Below are 18,848 nucleotides of genomic sequence, written 5' to 3' on the forward strand. Positions count from 1 at the left end.
ATTTCACCCCGCACAGAGAAATAAGGAAAAAGTGACCTACGCATGAACTCAAATTTTTTTCGCAATGAGCCATGCAATAGTTCTGATTTTCGCATTTTTTTTAGAATTCGAAAAAATACAGCCTTTAACCAAAACTTAGCAACCATGGGCAGCCCACGGTACAACGTGTGATATAACTCCCGCGGAGCTGAAATTTTCTCTATCTGATTTGACCGCGGTGCCCTCATGTGACCTGATCAAAAATTCAAACCCAGCTAGGACTAATTCACGTATCATCAGGTAGACAAGGAAATGTCATGCTGTGAGAGAGGCAAATTAAACAGCCTCGAATGATGGATACTAATTTTTAGGGTCTTCTTGAGGCGTCTCGTACAATATTTAACATTTTCGTCCTCTGTGAGGCATTCGTAGCTCCTTTTACCTACAATTGGGGGGGGGGGGGGGTTGAGAATACCCTGTCCTTATCTGATGATAAAGGCATGGTCCTGTACATTTTTGGTCCTATCATGTATCGTGTGGTTTTTTTTTTTCTTTTTTAATTTCATGCTCGATGTATTTGTCAAAAATGTTACCGAAAATGACAACCGTTTCGTACCATACCGGCAGGTTTTTATGTAGTCTCAGCGGGGTTTTCGGAGAAAATTGAATTTTTTTGGCAAGCTGTGACAAGAGACGGGAAAACCCGGGGTCATTGCTTTTGGAATTAAGTGGCAGAAAATACACAAAGAGGAACATCCACTCAAATATAAAAAAAATTAAAATTTGCCACCGTTCATACCACTCGTACATTCGTCCTCTTGTTCATAAGAAGGGTTGCCAGAAGATTGATGGGGCATAATACATATCATCGGTGAAACTCCAAACCACGCATCTTGGTTTTTGACGTTGCAGACCTCCTGGCATACTTCGTTTTTTAAATGGGAACTACTCAACGTCCATGCATTAAAACCTCCTTGATTTATCTTCTCTGTGCAAAGAAAATTCTGTGAAAACTTCAAGGAATAATGTTGATTTGTTCTCCTTTAATTAAATAAAAAGGGAACGGAGATTTTGAAACACGGGAAAGAAGATACCGACGGTGTAAGTCGACAATCACATAGCTCGGTTTGCGACGTCGCGTCGCAGTCCTCCTGTCATACTTTATTTTTCTAAACGGAAAACTACTCAACGACAATTATTTAAAACTGCCGTTATTTTTCTTCTCTGTGCGAAGATAATTCTGCAAAAACTTCAAGGAATGATGTCAATTTGTTCTCCTTTAAAAAAATAACAAAGAGACGGAGATTTTCAGACACCGCAAACGAGTTATGTGATTGCCGACTTACACCGTCGATACGTGGTTTGGTAATTTCACCGTTGATATATTTTTTGCACCTAAAACCAAAAATGGCCTTATTTGTGCCAGCTTTTCTTCATGAGTTATTTGCGTGAATTGAACCTGGCTCCAAGTTTACATTCAATGAGCATGAGCAATTGTAGACTAACGTTGATTTTATTTTTTTTAGCGAACAGAAAGTTTGCAATCACTAGTTGCTTATAAAAAACGATGTAAATATTTACTGGTTAATTTTCGACCAATTAAGACGTTTCAAAGTCTTCTGCATGAGTAATGAGTATTTAATAATGAAACCTATCTTCTGACGTTTTTATGGCACCCGAACGTTTTACTGCACGAAGTATTACGGACCTGCCCATTTTTCGGATTTGGCTTACATTATTTCAGGGGGCATCAGAAGAAATGAAGGAATGCCAACTCCCTGAAGGGCTTTGGGAGGATAGGAGACTTTGACGGCTGGGTGTCGCAGAGCGCCAAAGAGCGCTAGGAAAGCGGCGTTTATGCATATTTTACACTTGAAATTGTTTTTTCGGTTAGGATAACCCTGGAAAAAGCCTATGAGACGAGTTTGCCCGGAGAGGCCTTACGGACCCTCCTCTGGAACTGAGAGTCCTCTGAGCCCCTCTTTCTGGACCTGATGGAATCCTTTAGATCGCCTTCCATAGGTTGTCCTTCTATTTCCCTTCAGCGAGCTGATTTTTAAAGTTGATAGACAAAGCGATAGACAAAGAAGACAGGGAGAATGGAGCGATCTTATTGGTTAATTTGGGTGATCCTCATAGACCATGGGAGAAAATGATAGACTAACCATCGGTTCTCTCGTGGGTTGGCGTTAGTTAATCTAGTACCTACCTCTTTTGTCCATCGCAACCACCCGCTTCCACCAATAGCATCCTTCCATATCCTTCTTATCATCTTTGTCTATAGCTTCGTCTACCAATTTCAACAATCAGCCCGCAGACCCACTCTGATGATGATGTGTCCCTCCGCCCCCCCCCCCCCCCATGAAAAGTTCCTGGTTCCGCTCATGGACGAATATTCAATTACCCGAAAGAACAAAGACACTATATGCCCATGAGGGCACTCTAAGTACTTGAATGCAGGGTCTCGAGGATATTTGGACGTATTTCCGTCATACGGAACTATGTGCATTAAGACATGAACCCTGAGACCCATAAGAATATATGCATAATAGGGCTTACGTCATAATGCACTAAGTACCGTTACAATGTGTGTCCATTTAATGTGTGAATTTGAGCGGATCGTTAGAAGCGTTGGCCCGGAGTTCGGTGGCCGGCGAGGTCCAACGACCTTGCCCTCCAGCCGAGCCGACAGTAGGACGCGCGGACGCGCAGATCGCAGACGACTCGCATCTACGCAAACATTGCGCAATCGTCGCCCGCGAACATGTAACTCCGGCCCCGACCACTGGCTCGAGCAGTTCGCTTCATTCAAACTTGTATCGCGCCTTCCTCCGCGAGTCCCGACCCCGCCGACCAACTCCGCCGCCTCCTGTTCTCGGCCACCGGTGATCTAGTTCGCGTCGACTATTGTTGCCAATTCGGCCCGTGGGCCTCTCTTGAAAGCGACCGGGCTTTTGCACCCTAATTTCGTCGTTTCGGAAGAAAAGCCGCCTAAGAGAGAAACCATAGACCCTCCACTGGCTTCTCGGTGACAGGTGGAAACTTTTACGCTCGGGGATTCAAAAGTTCCTTACGGACAATTGGACGTATTTCTGTCAAACGGACCTAAGCGCCGTAGGGTGAGAAAGGTAGAGGGGGGCTTGGATTGGCGGCGGAATCAGGCGTCCGGCTTATTCCGTCCTATACTCGCAATGCTTTACCATGGCGCTTAGGTCCGTTTGACAGAACGCGCTATCCGGCATTCTAAATTCCTCAAAAGGAACTCAAATTGGCGCTTAGTTCCGTTTGATAAAAATACGTCCAATTATAAGGGAGCAACAGTCATCACCCTAATTTTGGCTGTTGAGCTACCTTCATAGTGGGTGATGAGCTTCGGGTGACGTCATGGGCCAAACAAGTTTCCCAAACTTCGGCCATTTTCGGCTTGTTTGCAGAACGAAACTGCCAACAAGTTCTTGAACATCAACCATGTAGGTAGGTGAATATAGAATACTGAAGTCCCGAAAGTAAAAGCTGCCACCATGGCCAAGATACTAGTGGAGGGTATCTTGTCTCTGGCCTAAGAAGTTGCTTCATTGAGTTCCTCCTGGGAGGAGACGAAGGGGACGCCCAGTGAAAGGGTGGTGACAGGGGGTTTAAGAGGAAATGAGGGAGTGCAACTCCCTGTAAGACTTCCATTCCCCGTAAAAACCATTCAGTTCCTGTTAATTTTCTTGGGAATTCCCGGCTAAATCCTACTATCTCGGGAAACTTCAAAAATAACCCTGGTAAAAATTGGCGATAAGAGCTGCGTTTCAAAATACCATAGAAATTCTTGTAGCCGGCTAAAGAAGGCTGCAGAAAATCATATAGCTGGCTGTAGAATGCGGAGAAATTCATACGGCCGGGCTACACGAGGCGATAAAAAATTATGCAGCCGGGCCATAGTTCCTATCGCCGGGCTTTACACATTGTCGCCTGGCTGTTGCTTTTTCGCCATCGATTATAAAAGGCTATAAGAAATTGTGTAGAAATTCGTGTGCTTTGGAAATCATTAAGTTTTATACGGAGCCACCTTAATATTTACAAAACACACATTATATTTTCCTTTAGTACATATTTTTTTCATCAATTAAAATGAGAATAATCCATACAGGATGTGCAAACATTTCAAAATTATGAGTTGAATAACGCTGACTCCGCCAGATTAAATACTAGAGCCTAACACAAAGCGGAGCGGCGACGCACTAGCGTCTACAAACCTAACAGGGATACTTCACGTATTGCGCAATGCGTGAAGTATCCCTGTTAGGTTTGTAGGCGCCAATGCGTGTTTCGCGCTGGCTGCCCGCCTGCCACGGCGCAAATCATCCAACACTTAGGACTTAACCCCTACCTCTTTTGTTTCCGGGTTTACAGCAGAAAAACTGTCCGTGTTAACCGCGAAACATACCAAATGTAGTAAACGCAAAACGCTGTATGATCTAAACGCAAATAAAATGACTTAAATGAGAAAGAATGCGGAAACGCGGACGACTGAATGATACCTGTATTTAAAGGCCTAGTCCATCTTGTCCTTCATACTCCCTATTATTGAAGAGCTATATAATCTCATATACATGATTAATAATCCCATCAGATTTTTCCGGGAAATGGGTCTAAATTGAGCCATTTGCGGCAAAGAATGAGTATTGGCGAGGGCTACGATCATGAGTCAATCCCTGAGAGGTCCAAGCTCCGGCGCCTTCGTGCCAGGTTCCCCCGGGTGTTTGACTTAGAAAAATGGAGAGCTTCGGGGAAGGTAGTCGTCTTGCTAGCTCGCGAGCTTCTCATTAATTTGTTTACACTTTCCTTGGCGCCCCCGGGTCGGTCGCTGCAAAGTCCGTCGCGACGCGCCGCTGGCCGCGGCATGCGACGAGGTGGTTTTGAAACATCACCTTAAACGATAGCAGCTGTTGCAAGTCCGACGAATGCTCGGCTTCTTGGCAATTGATTACTTGATTGGTTTCGCGTCAATCATTATTGCAGAAGATTCTTTGTGTAGCCCAGCCGCCTCTTTCCTCGATGTCTGATCTAATCTGACGCTAACTCGATCGTTAAGTTGTTTGATCGGGTCGCATACGGAGAAAAATTGATCAAAATGATAGGGTGAATGATAGGAGGTTTTGGTTGATTTTTTAAGGGGTTTATTCTTTGTTTGATTCGGTTTCGATTACCGAGTGGATTTACTTTTTTTCAAACGGATTGAAGTCGGGAGAAAGGAAAGCAAAACAAAGTTAAAGTTATTTGAAGAAAGATTCGACCGTAAAGTTTACATTGATTTATCTCAATACTAATCGCACTTAACTTTGCTATCGTAATCAGGTTTTGTCTTATCATAACATATTGAAATCCCACTTCCTTTTGAAAAACTAACGTGGATACATTACATAATACAGTGAAAGCTCACCAAGTCGAATTGTATAGGGGACCGACGAAAAATTCGACTTGATCGGCATTTCGTCTAAACCGTAGTTCGACTTAGCGAGCTTTTACTATATGATTTGGTGCCTTAGAAAGGCAAATTATAGGCGACACTTTTTAATTTTTCTCTAATCGTTGCAAATTCTGCTGCTTTGTGACCGAGTTCATCGCACACAATGAAACTGAACGAGCATTTCAAATTCATTATATTCATACTAACCTTGACAAAATCGATGAGATGCTGTTTTTGGACTTGAGAGTTATTCCAGTTGATGTTCAGTTCAACACCGTCCACTTGAGCATCGTCCAAAGCTGTGGCGAGCTTTCGGGCGGTGATGTTCCTGTCTTTCAGCAAGTCGTCAGCAAGCCCCGATATACTCGCGATCAGTTTCAAGTCAGGGTTCTTTTCTTTGTGTTTTTGTCCACTTTTTAAGAACCCTAAAAGTAAAGAGGATTGTTTAGAAGTATCATTTCAGAATTCAAAAGTCAACAACTGTTTTATTTTTTTTAAATATACTGTATATTTATATTTGCTTCTTAATAAAAATGTGAAAATGATTCACCTTCGTAGAATTGCAATCATCATTACTTGCAATATTATTCCCATGTAAAGAAATTTAAATATATCAAGGAAATTAATTATGAGAATCGCGATAAAAAAACTGCTGAAAATTACTTAAGAAACGTGCAATTTTTTTCTGCAAGATATTTTCTTTTGATTATGCACTATTGCATCTATTAGATATGACTTGACAAGATTAGCCTAGATGCATGAAATTACAAAATTGTTGGCAATTTAATCTGAACATACCCATGCATTTCGGCGAGCGCCATCATCCGGGCACAACTTACAAAAATGCAGAAAATGAACATTGATTGTAACATTAATTGTGTTTTTACTATGTTACTTCTTTTTGCTGTGTTTTGTAAATTTAATGTGTTTTTGTAAGTAGTAATCTGATGATGGCATCTATTTTTTGTGTGTATTCGTCTCCACTTTTCGTGCGCTCTCTTTCAGAAGGGATTACTGGTCATAGGATTGATATGATTAAAATGAAAATTGAAATAATACAAATTGAAATTAATTTCCAATCACGCCGTTGAATCATTGTTTCATCACATTGCGCATTTTCATACGGTGGAATGAGGGGTGCATCCTTACCAGATTGATGATCTATCCTCCTAATGTCAGTGAAGTGGTGGACAAGGTGGGTGCATGAGCAAGGGTTCAGTTCAGGGGTTGCAGTTTCTTGGTAACATAGTAAGAGCCTCGTTGGCCTCGGGTCTAGGCAAATGGCATCTGAAAACAGGAGAAACTCAGTTGTTAGAAACAACTTTCAAGCCACCGAATTTCGTTAAAACTGACAATGTTTTTAAAATAAATGGACTCAATTTAAATGTTTATAATCGATCGTTTTAGGAAATATTAATCTGAGTTTTGATGTGTTTCAATGAAATGCATTTTTCAACATTGGGTATAATGCTCTCTGATATTTCAAATGCACATGATCTTCATCTCACACTAATATGTAGGACCCCAGTGAAGTGAAAAGCTGTCTCGTGATTTTTTTTGAAAGCAACCATCGAAAAATTTATTTTTGTAATGCCGCACTTTCTCATGATTTAATAATTTTTAAAGAGGACACCACGCGGAGAAATCAAATCTGAACATAAGAGTGGAAAAATCCATACCACCGCATTTTGGAGAATAAATTAGAGAGTGGAATGAGAAAAGAAAAGCCAAAGCCAAATGGCAAAGTCAAAGTAAAATTCACCAGTTAGACGCGCCACCAGCCATTTGGACCGTGTTCAGCAGAAAAGAACCAAGCCACACCAGCTACTTTCAAATTAATTAGTAGGAAATTTAATTTTTTACATAAAAACGGTTGTGCGGATTTTGGTGCAAATTTTAGTGAATTTCTGCATAGTACGAAGCAAATTCCTTAAAATATTCAAAAGAGGCCCATTAAACGTTCTCTTGTAAAAAATTAAATTGCGCAGTTAAATTTGGCAGAGCTGACGTGGCTTGGTTCCTTTCTGCTGAACGCGGTCCACTTATTTCAATCTATACTTTCCATCCGATGCAACCAGACTTAATCTCATGACAAAAAACAATTTATAGGTATCTATATTTGTGGCACTGAAAGATGCATTGAAATTGGTAATGTCATCTCTTGAAATCTGACATGGCAGTCTCAAGATCATCTCCTTTCATAATTGAAACCGGTTCTTGGCGCATTGTTTGAATACAGACTCGCAATAACTTGGAATCTCCCTACGATTGAAGGTGAGGCGATTGTGACGATGGTCTTTAACATATTTTTGATCGATGATCGATCATAATCGGTTATTCCACCCGGTAATAGACAGCAATAGACAAGTTACGAATATGAGCGACATCGTTCTTACTCATCAAATATTACACCGAACACGTTGAAAAATGGACGAATACTAAAATCAGCTTGTAAGTTCGACATTAGTAGAAAAACATGGGGGAAATAAGGCTAAAATACACAATTAATAAAAACCGAGACGTTTCGACTCCAAAACTGAGTCATTTTCAGTCGGAAATACAATAAAAATTTTAAAAAAAAAGCTTTTAAAAAAAACTTTTTAAATTTCTATTGTTTTCCGACCGAAGATGACTCAGTTTTGAGTCGAAATGCCTCGGTTTTTTTTTAAATTGTATATTTTAGCCTTGTTCCCCGTTTTCTGTTACCCTGTTACCATTGTCTCGGGCTGCTCTTAAAATTCGACGGTGTAAGTCGGCATCACATAACTCGTTTGCGGTGTCTGAAAATCTCCGGCTCTGTGTTATTTTTTTGAAGGAGAACAAATTGACATCATTCCTTGAAGTTTATGCAGAATTTTCTTTGTACGCCGAAGAAAAATCACGGAAGTTTTAAAGAAATGCCTTTGAGTATTTTTCCGTTTAAAAAATAAAGTGTGACAGAAAGTTTGCAACGTCGCAAACCGAGTTATGTGATTGCTGACTTACACCGTCGAATTTTATCTATGTTTGACATTAGTATTTGTAACTCATATTGAAACTTCCCACATGTAAAAAACTGAAAATAACAGTGTTGAAAATATCGATGAAAATAATACAGCCCATTTGTAGATCAGAATTTTCTACCCTTCGATACATGTAGAAGTTGTAACTTTCTCGAGGAAAATTCAACTTGCAGAAAAAAAGTATTACGTGTTACACAGGGCCGGATTAAGGGGGTGGCCACATGGGCCGCGGCCCATGGCGGAAAATTTAGGGGGCGGCAAATTTTGCAATTTTTTTAAATGTAAGTATAAAAAAAATCGGATTTAGAAAAAAAAATTATCAATGAGAAAAGGGAACAAAATATCTCATTCCTGAGAGTATAGTAATTTCTAATTTTATCGTTGTTCGGTGATAAAGAGACAGCGTCTTTAATTAGTCGAGTTAAGACAGGAACTAAACGCGGAATTTGGCCTGGAGGTCAGCGCAGAGAGGAATGATGACGAGGATTTGAGATGAAAGGACGAGCCCTCAGCACGGCGCGGCGGTTGACATGTAACACATATTAGCGCCTACAAGACTGCATGAATACTTCACCCATTGCGTCAAACACAGTGCAGTCAGGAGCGGTTGGCGACTGGCGTGAAACGCGTAGCGCCTACAAGACTGCAGGAATACTTCACGCATTGCGCCACAGTGCGATCAGCCCGGCGCGGCACGCCGGCGGACATTAAAAGTATTAAACCACATATATGTTTGTTTTTTTCAATTTTTTGGTTCATTTCTTATAAATGGAGGACCTTGTCTACACAGAGTTTACGGAACTTAACTTTCGCGCAAAGCTCCGTGAACTTTTGCAAGTACATTTGCAAGGTAAAAAAAGTTGCACAATCTTCGCGACATTGGAATGCTCTTGGTTCCTTGTTGCAAAATGCAATCGATATAATATGCGGTTTTCGCTATGTCACCGTGTCTATGGGTCTATTAAAGCTTATATAAAAGCTCATGAGTATATGAGTATTGTCCGTTTCACGGGTTAGATTATTAAATTATACCTAACAAAATTGATTTTCTTACACAGTTCCTCCTCGATTGCATGCCAAATGATATCATCACTGTCTACACTATTCTATTTTCTGTCTCCTTTATCTCACTATAAAATTCCTAAAAAATTGGCACCAATGCAATGACAGAAAATACAATGATCAGCGCCGACGCTAAAACTGATTCTCATAGAATTAGAGCTGTAGGATTGTTAAATCTATCTATTTCAGCCGTCAAAATTTATTTTTCTCCCACTGATTGTGGTCGCAAATCCTCGTTTGCGGATAGACAACCTCCCACTTGAATTGAAAACTTGCAGAATAGACCGTTTTGCATAAATGTCACTCGTCCATTTTCCTTCCTATATTTTTCATCGTCACGCCACTAAAATTGTGAGTAGGTAGTAAACGCGCACGCTTACGATTTTTATTGCATATCAACAGGAAGTCTATCTATTCTCACTTTTCTTAGTGTGGTTGCTCTTCACAAAAGGTAATCCCCGTCCGTCGTCGCACAGTGGATCGAGTCAATAGGAAAGGTCGGACAAAGTTTGGAAACTTTAAAAGCTCATAACTCGGTTCAAAAAAAACTTTGAGGTTTTAAAAGTGGTCCTACTGGTTTTCTCGTGAAATTTTCTTCCAGAAGCATGCCTCAAAATTTGAAATTTGACATATTGAACATCAAAATTTGCAGCTTTAGTCAAAAATTTTATGTCCGACCTCTCTGATTGACTTGATCCACTGTGCGTCGTTTCAAGTAGGCTCGACAATCAATCAAAGGAATTGAAGATCCTTGTACAGAAATGAACGTAGGATTTGGACTTAGATTTTAGATTTGATTGATCTTGCGGTGAATAAAATGTGGGCAATTTTTATCAAGATAACACATCTTATTAAGTCCCTTGGTGCGTGCTCGATTCAGCTGCACTTAAAAGACAATACCATTTGACTCTAATTGATTTTCACCTTCACCGTGTTCAGAAAACAAGTCTAGAATGGTTAATTATTGCAACTCGGTTTAAAAATAGGTTTTATCAGTGTTATGATTGACGTAAATTACAATTTTTTTACTGTTACCAATCATTAGTATTGCTCCCATAACATCGAGAATTGTATAAAATATCAAGTATAAATCGTATCTTTATGAATTATAATTCTGCCGTGGTAAGGAAGAACGTCGTATGAACATTCGAGAGTTGCCAAATGTCTCTTTATAAAACATGCATTATCGACGACATTCACGCATATTTTTCCATGAAATTTTCGGACATTTTAGATGAAATTGCTTAAAAAATAGCCTGAAATTGTGGAGAAAAATATTCAACATTTTCCCAATAAATTTGGTTTTTTATCGAAGGAGACTTGACAACGTCCGAAGGCTCATACGACGCTTTTCTTTGGCACGGCAGAATTCCAATGCGAAGTACTTATCGGACATTTCTACTAATCAAAATGAAAAATTTTCTTCGTTTTGCTCTGAAGCTTGGAGTGCCGTGCTTCCTTCATGAACAGAGGAAGAGTATGGGTAAATTTACAAAAAATGTTCCATTGAATTTCAAAGTTCCAAAATAAATTTCCAGAAAAGTTCAAATCAATTACTTTTTTTGACATAATAGACATAATTAAAACTATAAAAAATGTTAAAATATTTGATTAAAGGAACTCACTTATTGATGAGATAGCGAGAGAAAGAAGAGGAAAAATCCATCTCACGTCCGGTGGAACCATCTGGAAGCAAAAACAAAAATCTTCGTGAATGAATATTAAACAAATGTACAAATGTTATTTTAAAATTTGAATGAGTTCAGAAATAACACACCAAAAATAATTATTTACTAATAACCTCAGTCATTGTATCGAACGCGATATATTTTATAATAAATGCGAGCTCTCGTATATGTTTGAAGATGTACCTGCGTAAGACTTTTTTTTTAAATGTAAGTGTGTGTAAAAGAAGATATCTTTCGCATGTTCTAAGATTGACACCCAACTAAGTCTCATCAAAGAGCCATTTTGAATCAACTCATGTTAATTGACCTTACATTTCACTCACTGCAAAGAAACACAACCTATCTACGATCGGAATTTTTGTGGGCCAAATAGAGCACGAATTGGCGTGACCTTTTAAGCTGAAGAAGAATGTACTTATTAAGATAAGCCTCTGCCAAAAGGAGATCAGTCATGTACCTGCGACCTCTTCAGATCAGTCTCCAGAACTTTGGTGCCGTATCGACGATTAATTATTTAATTTTTCAATTTTCATCAATTGCTCAGGAGTCATTGAATTCCCAAATACTAAGTCCGCTCTAAAGACCTGAGTTAAAGATAATATTGGTACCTTCTTACATTTGTAAATAGAACCTCGAGGCAAGTCTAGAGCGAAAGTGTCCAAAAAATGAGATTCCGAACAAATATTGCTAAAATACTGGTTTCCAAAAATATTTGGCAAAAATTGAATTTATTACGCCATTGCAGCTTTTGGTTTCCAGAAATGCTCCTTGTGTGCAACCTGAATTAAAGTTGTAGGTATCCGCAAGCGGAAATTAACCGCTCAATGTGACTCGAAGCAATGTTTTGTGTTCAAATATTGCAGTTTCATATTTTGGGGTTTCCAAGGGGAGTTTTGGGTTAGTAAAAAGCCAAGTTATTCTTCAAAGCGTAATGGTCGCGTTCTTTAAAACCAATTCTCTTAAAAGAAAGCTCACTATTTCAGCAAACTTTCTTCGATATATCGATATCTCTTTACTCCCAACATACATTCATTTTGATCGATTTTGTAAACAACAAAAACTACAAACAATGTAGTCACCCCCGCCCCTCTCTTCCTCTCTCCCTCTCTCCTTCTCACTTTCCCAATTTTTTATTCCTCCGTTTTCTTCCGTCTTCGTCTTTCCGAATAAAGTGCACCAGAAAAATTGAGAGCTTTGCATGAGTACACGTGCATGTGTTCAGTGGACCGGTTCAGGAGATAAGTTGAAACTTGAAAAATTCTCCAAAGATATATGTTCCTCCACCTTATCATTATGATATTTTGACATGTCGCCTAATTGAAACTTGACAACAACAACTTTACAAGTCAATAAATCACCGATTGACCTCCCATCTGGTTCAAAATTGTAGAGGCCGAAGACAATAGGGTGACAAATATTCGCGTTGCAAAATATCGACCTCACTTCTATTCAGATTTGATTTATGCGCGAAATTTGTTTGGGTCCACCTCGTCGAGATTTTTGCGATAGACTAAGAGACCGGCCACATTCGGCGAACCGCGCGAATCAGATAGCCGTAACACGTCAGTCTTGCGAAACGCGGCGCGCGTCCAGGAAGGAAACGTCGAATAGAAAACTTATACGTACAGAGGAGAAGAGATTATGGCACAGATCCTTGTGCGAGGACTCTTTTGGGCTGGGTTTGACCCTGAAAGTCATGATCGGTCGGGTCATGCATCAGGTGTTAGAGCCTTCGTTTAGCCTGGACGTAAGAGGATCATTTGTTTATAAATAATAACGCCCTGCGGCAAACATGGTGGATAGTCATTACGACTTTTTATACTTTTTAGTTTTTTCAGAGTAAAATCATTACTGAAGGCTCTCTGACTCCTCAATGAGGCGTTTGGAGGACAAGGCGCATAAGTGCAGTTTTCGAAAAAAAAATGGGATATTAGTGTTTTTACTGAATCTAGGTTGGAAATAAATTGTGCAAAAAATTTGCTTGTAAAATTCAACCTTTAAGCATCAACATGTGAGTTTGAACTTTTTCCCGTCGTCAAAATCAAAAATCAATTATAGAAAATCCATTTTACAGAAATACTATTAGCTTCAAATAATTTAGAAATTTTAAACACGTTTTTCTCGAAGTAGCAAAAACTGCACTTATACGCCTTGTCCAATCTGGATAACATGTTTTGCATTTACTTGTCAATTCATGAAAATTGTAAAATTTGCATTGTATGATATCAAATGATATCATTTGAACCAGGTGTATGTAAGCTTCTTTGGAATCTTGGAATGACAAAGAGCTGCTAAAAACGTGAGCCTGATATTTTTTTAAGCATCAATTACCAAACCCGCACTGAATTCGGGCTGCATTTTACATGCTGTTGAGAGAGAATCAATTTTCTGACGATAGAGATTCTATTCTCTGGTTGATTTATAGAATATTCGAATCGTCGTCTCAATTTGGATTTTACTCCTATCTAAGAATATTTTTTCTTCCTTTTTTTAACTGAGCATGTATAAATAAAAAGTATGCGGTTCATTAAAGCTAGACCTTCATGAACGAACATATTTTTATAGTAATCAATTCCAGAAGGTCTATCATCACTCGGAGCAGTCCAATTTTCTTTCATTACATTTCGGTTTCTTTTGTCAGATACTGCCTAATTGAGAGAATATTATTTTAGCACTAGCATTCATTGAGACGATTAAAAATACAAACTTAAGTATATCATGCGGCCCAAAATAAAACTGCAGGAATGCAAAGTTTTTTTTTTTTTTAAAAAAATACTTCATGACGTGCAAATGCCGGTATTTAATTTATGCGAGTTACTCTGGAAAATATGACAACGTTGAAGATCAATCAAAACTGGGTCATTTGTTTTGCTCCCCAGCCGCTATAAAAATATCAGTGGCCCTGGCGTCAGGTGAGAGAGGTGTGAGTATCGGGTCTGGAGACGGGCAGGGGGTCGCGAGGGCACCGCGACCCCCTGCCCCCCTCTCTTAGCATCGGTGTCTCACTCAAACGCACCCACACCTTATCGTCACCCAACAACTTGCCCCGCGATCCAACACAAATAATCTGTGCACTATTGGAATAAATAGTGCATTATAAGTATTACTCAGCTGATAATCCTGCACGAAAAAAGTATGGTTTGAGGTACAGTGATATGAATGTGATGGTAATCACCAACAAAGTGTATGGTAGAAAATACCGTAGCTCTAATCGCATTCACCAAAACTGTCCACCCACTACCAGATGTCTGGTGCTGGCTCCACACTCAATAATCAATTTTTGACTCTAATTATAATTTGTGGAACTTCTTGGCTTTGATTTCCCCACGAAATGGTGTGGACCCAGCACCATTTCTCCATCTTGATACATACAGTATTCGGGCCACTTCTTAGTGTTTTTTTCTCACTTATGATGGAACTTACATTACTTGGAATTAGGACTAGAAACTCTGGCTTGTGCAACTACTCTAATATCCGGCGCCAAAATCAGATTTTACAAACAAATCGGGCAACATACGCACAGCGGTTCGTGTCGGCACGCTCTGGATCTGGACATGTGTGCAAAAACTAACGCCGGCTCTCGTGGTTGAAGGTGAGTGCGCCTCGCTATGCTGGTGGGGGGGGGGGGGGGGCTCTTTGACAGAGCGACCGCTACTCGAGCGGATCTAGAAGCGTGGGCGGCGCCTGCGCACTGCGCGTGCGCTTCGCGGCGCGGATGGAAATATCAGCGCCATCAAAGCTAGCAATTAATCAAATTAATTAACCCTATCCTAATTGTATCCAGAGATCAAATTCGAAGTTTCCCGGGAAAATGAAGCACCGCGGGCGGGAGGCGATGAAGTCCCTGGAGGATCTTTAAAGTGTGGGACCTTACCTTATGGAAATAGATTTAGCTGGGAATTTCACGGAGAGTCCCCGGGAAGGGGAAAGTTCCTACTCAGATCCCTACAACGATAGTAAATATATTTGTCTTCTTGTGTAATGTTTCGTTAATACAGGAGGTGTAACACGAACCAACCCAAATATTCTTTTGACTTTGTTACAATTTGCGGTGACTTTAGCGCAGAAAACGATGGAGAAACCAGGACATCCCAGAGTCGAACGAAGGCTTGGGTTCTTCGGACTGCATCAAGCGGAAAGGAACCAAGCCACATCAGCTATCGCCAAATTTGATCGGGCAATTGAAATGCTTTACATGAAAACGGATTTGTGGATTTTGGTGCAAATTTTGGTGAATTTTCTGCATAGCACGAAGCAAAATCCTCAAAATTTTCAAGGAAATCAAACTATCTCTCGTAAAAAACTTAATCGCCCAGTTTTTGGCAATAGCTGATGTGACTTGGATGATTTCTGTTAAGCGCGGTCCATTTTGTGTTTCATTTCCCGTGTTGACCAAAAGTTTTTGCTGAGTTTTCCTATCTGTGTATGCGCAATCAGCTAATCAAGGAAGGAAAGAGGCCAAAAACAGGAAATCGTCATTTTTGATCATTTCTTGATGTTGAGTCAATACTAATAAAAAAATTTCAATTATTCGTTGAAAATTTTTGATGACTTATGAAACTTCAAAAACTTTGAATAATTCATTGAATGGCGTTAATTGATTTCTTTAGTGCCGAGAAAAATCACAAAAATCACATCATCACCAATTCATCATCATGCTCACGTTCAACCACCGCTGCAAAGGCCGCACTGATCTGTTTTTATTATTCCTCCTCTTTTTTCATTTTATTCCCCTATTTTTGTCTGAATAATGGAATTCCGAGTATCAAAAAATCAACTGAATGAATATTATAATCTCGCTGTTCATTTTTTCCTGAAAATTCGGAATTATTTAGCTCCACATTCGTTGCTCAAAAAAATGGTCCAATGACCCGTTCCTCAAACGTGAATTTCTGATAAGTTGACAAGATGTCTGAAGTTCGTTAAATTGTGACGTGAAAAGAGAGCCAGCATACCTTGATCATGACTAAGAATGAATAATAAAAAGAAAGCTTAGCACATTGGAATACTGTTCGTTCGACCGATTGAGATATTCAAGAGTCAAAAGCCTGAATTTGGATAATCCCCGAGATCGAGACGTCGCGCGTGATCTCAAATTATTCACGTAGAGACGCTTTGAAGCACAGTTTAATCTGGAGCCCTCCGGTAAAACTGCTGGTAGTGCCAAGTTATACCAATAAATAACCGATTTTGCAGGTTAAGGGAAGAGTTTTCATAAAATACTAAAGTATAGAGTTTTTATGCGAAAAATTGGAAATTCGACAGAGGCAGTGTGTGGAGCGAAGAGGGAGGACACCGCCTTCTCTTTAAAATTTTTGAAGATTTTTTTTTTTATCTATTACTACGACTCGAAAAATCATCGACGATGCACGGTGGATCGAGTCAATCAGAGAGGTCAAACATTAAATTGTTTACTAAAACTGCAAATTTTGAAGTTTATTCCGTCACATTTTAAATTTTAAGGTTTTTGCCTCTGGTCGAAAATTGTTTACGAGAAAACCAGTGGAACCACTTTTAGAACCTCAAAATTGTGTATAAATGGAGTTATAAGCTTTTAAATTTCCAAATGTTGTCCGCCTTCTCCTATTGACTAGGTTCAGTATACAATGTTGGTATTTGGTGTCGCCATTGATTTGCACTACAGCTCGTAATGATTTTTGAATGTTCGACGTAGAGACATTAGACATAAAACTCCTCTCTTTTATTAAGGACTAATTTGAGGATATTAACGAGACTTCTTCCCTCTGCATGGAAGCCCAAAAATGAAAGGAGAGAAAGTGTTAATGCACTTTGAATACGGCTTTAAAAATACATCTCATTAATGCATGCATTGCACATTCCCCATTCGAAATCGTCCGCAGGGGAGGCAGCTCCACTGTCAAAAGGTAAATCAAGCTCAGTCGCAAAACCGAAATTTGGGTTTTCGATGGTAAATGCTACTTTGTCTCTCGAAGTAAATGGTCACGAATCTAGTTTATTTTTGCGCTAATGCAATGCGCAGCGTATCCGTTTTATCATTTTCTGGGCAAAAGTGGTAATGCTCGCCCACCAATCTGAATTGGCAGACGGATCGAGGCCAGTCGACGAGACACAAGATGCAATAACTCATTAAATATTAGAACATTGAGAACTATCTGTCAAATAATTATCTTTCCGATTCCAGATATCAAACTTGGCGGCTGTAACCGGTGGGGACAGTTTTAATCCGTAAGAGACCTATTTATTTTATCTAGTACTTACTTGCCTTGCATTGTTGTCGGGAGCCTTTAATTGATCATACTGCCGTGCTAAGGAAAAACGTCGTATGGACATTCGAGAGTTGCCGAATTTCCTCCGATAAAACATTAATTTTTTAGGAAAGTTGCAAATATTCTTCCTTGGAATCTTTAGGAATTTTAGGTAAAATTGCCAACAATATTATCCGAAAAATTGGAAGAAAAATATTCATGAGAGTACCAAGAAATTGGTATTTTATCAAAGAAAATTAGCAAAGATTTCATACGGAGATTCTCCTGAGCACGGCAACAAGGTTCTCCCACATTCGAAGCTACTTGCTACATTTAAATGCTCCGAAAAAACTGGCAACACCGACGGGGAAAATGTAGTGTTCATGCGCGCAAGAATGGATTGATTACGATTATTGAATCAGCACAAGCGCTCTTCTCATTGATTTGTTACATAAGCGGTCGATAATCAATCGTTGCTTTGGTGACACATTTCCTCCGGACATCGTGCGCACGGTTTCGGACTGGTTTTTATTTTAACTTTTCGATCCACTGATTTTACTGTAGCATATGATTATTCGCATTTAGGTTCCACAACTTATCGGAATGTGGCTTCACAGTGTCTCTACTGATTTTTATTTTAAACTAGGATGGATCTCAAATATTTGCGCATACTCACCGCATATCTATGAAAAGCTTTTCATTCCTGAAATGACGAAGTGGTATATGATAATTTCTATGAGAAAATTATGTTGATCTCTAGGTACATGCAAAGCAGTGACAGCTTAGCCGATGAAGATTGAATTATTGTCATGTCAATAATATTGAAAAGGCGTGTTTTTTTTAACTTTCTCATCGGGCAGTTATTGCCGCAAAATTTAAACATCAATTAAACACTGCCAGAGTTTCTAAATCGTTGTAATTAAGATACGTATTTACCCTTTAATTGTGGTTTAAAACCGGGCAGAGCACGTTGAAAGGGATGACGCGTGATCCTAGTTTTGCGGCAACTTCAACGTCGAATTTAGGTTTAGTTTAGGCCTAGGTCAAGTTTGGTTTTTAGCATTGTAAAAACATAAAGAAAATTCATTAAAAGTTTCAAGGAATAGCATGTAGTTGCTTAAATTATAATGTATGAAACGTTAGCAAATATTTTAAGACACCGCAATAAGAAATGCCTTTTCTGCACACAGCACTTCAGTTACAATTAAAGCACCGCACCGTGCTGTGCATACAACGCGTGAAGATAACCTACAGTCTGGTAGGTGCTAATATGCGATTCATGCCAACTGAGTACTGACCGGCAGCACTGCGTTTGGCGCATTGCGAGAAGTATTCATGCAGTCTTGTAGGCGCTAATATGCGTGTGCCTCGAACGTGCTGTTTGGCGCAATGCGTGAAGTATTCCTTCAGTCTTGCAGGCGCTAATGTACGTTTA

The 18,848-nt window shown here is 39.5% G+C and overlaps 1 protein-coding gene across 1 annotated transcript in view; it reads right to left on the minus strand.

Moving 5' to 3' along the window:
* The window catches only part of LOC109040634 (uncharacterized), a 117,732-nt gene that overhangs the window by 21,999 nt on the left and 76,885 nt on the right, over positions 1-18,848 (minus strand). The window contains 3 exon segments of the mRNA XM_072303066.1: positions 5,642-5,859; positions 6,584-6,721; positions 11,124-11,184. Coding sequence (XP_072159167.1) covers positions 5,642-5,859; positions 6,584-6,721; positions 11,124-11,184 — 417 coding nt within the window.

This window comes from Bemisia tabaci, chromosome 8 (genome assembly GCF_918797505.1).
Source record: "Bemisia tabaci chromosome 8, PGI_BMITA_v3".
Classification (NCBI taxonomy): domain Eukaryota; kingdom Metazoa; phylum Arthropoda; class Insecta; order Hemiptera; family Aleyrodidae; genus Bemisia; species Bemisia tabaci.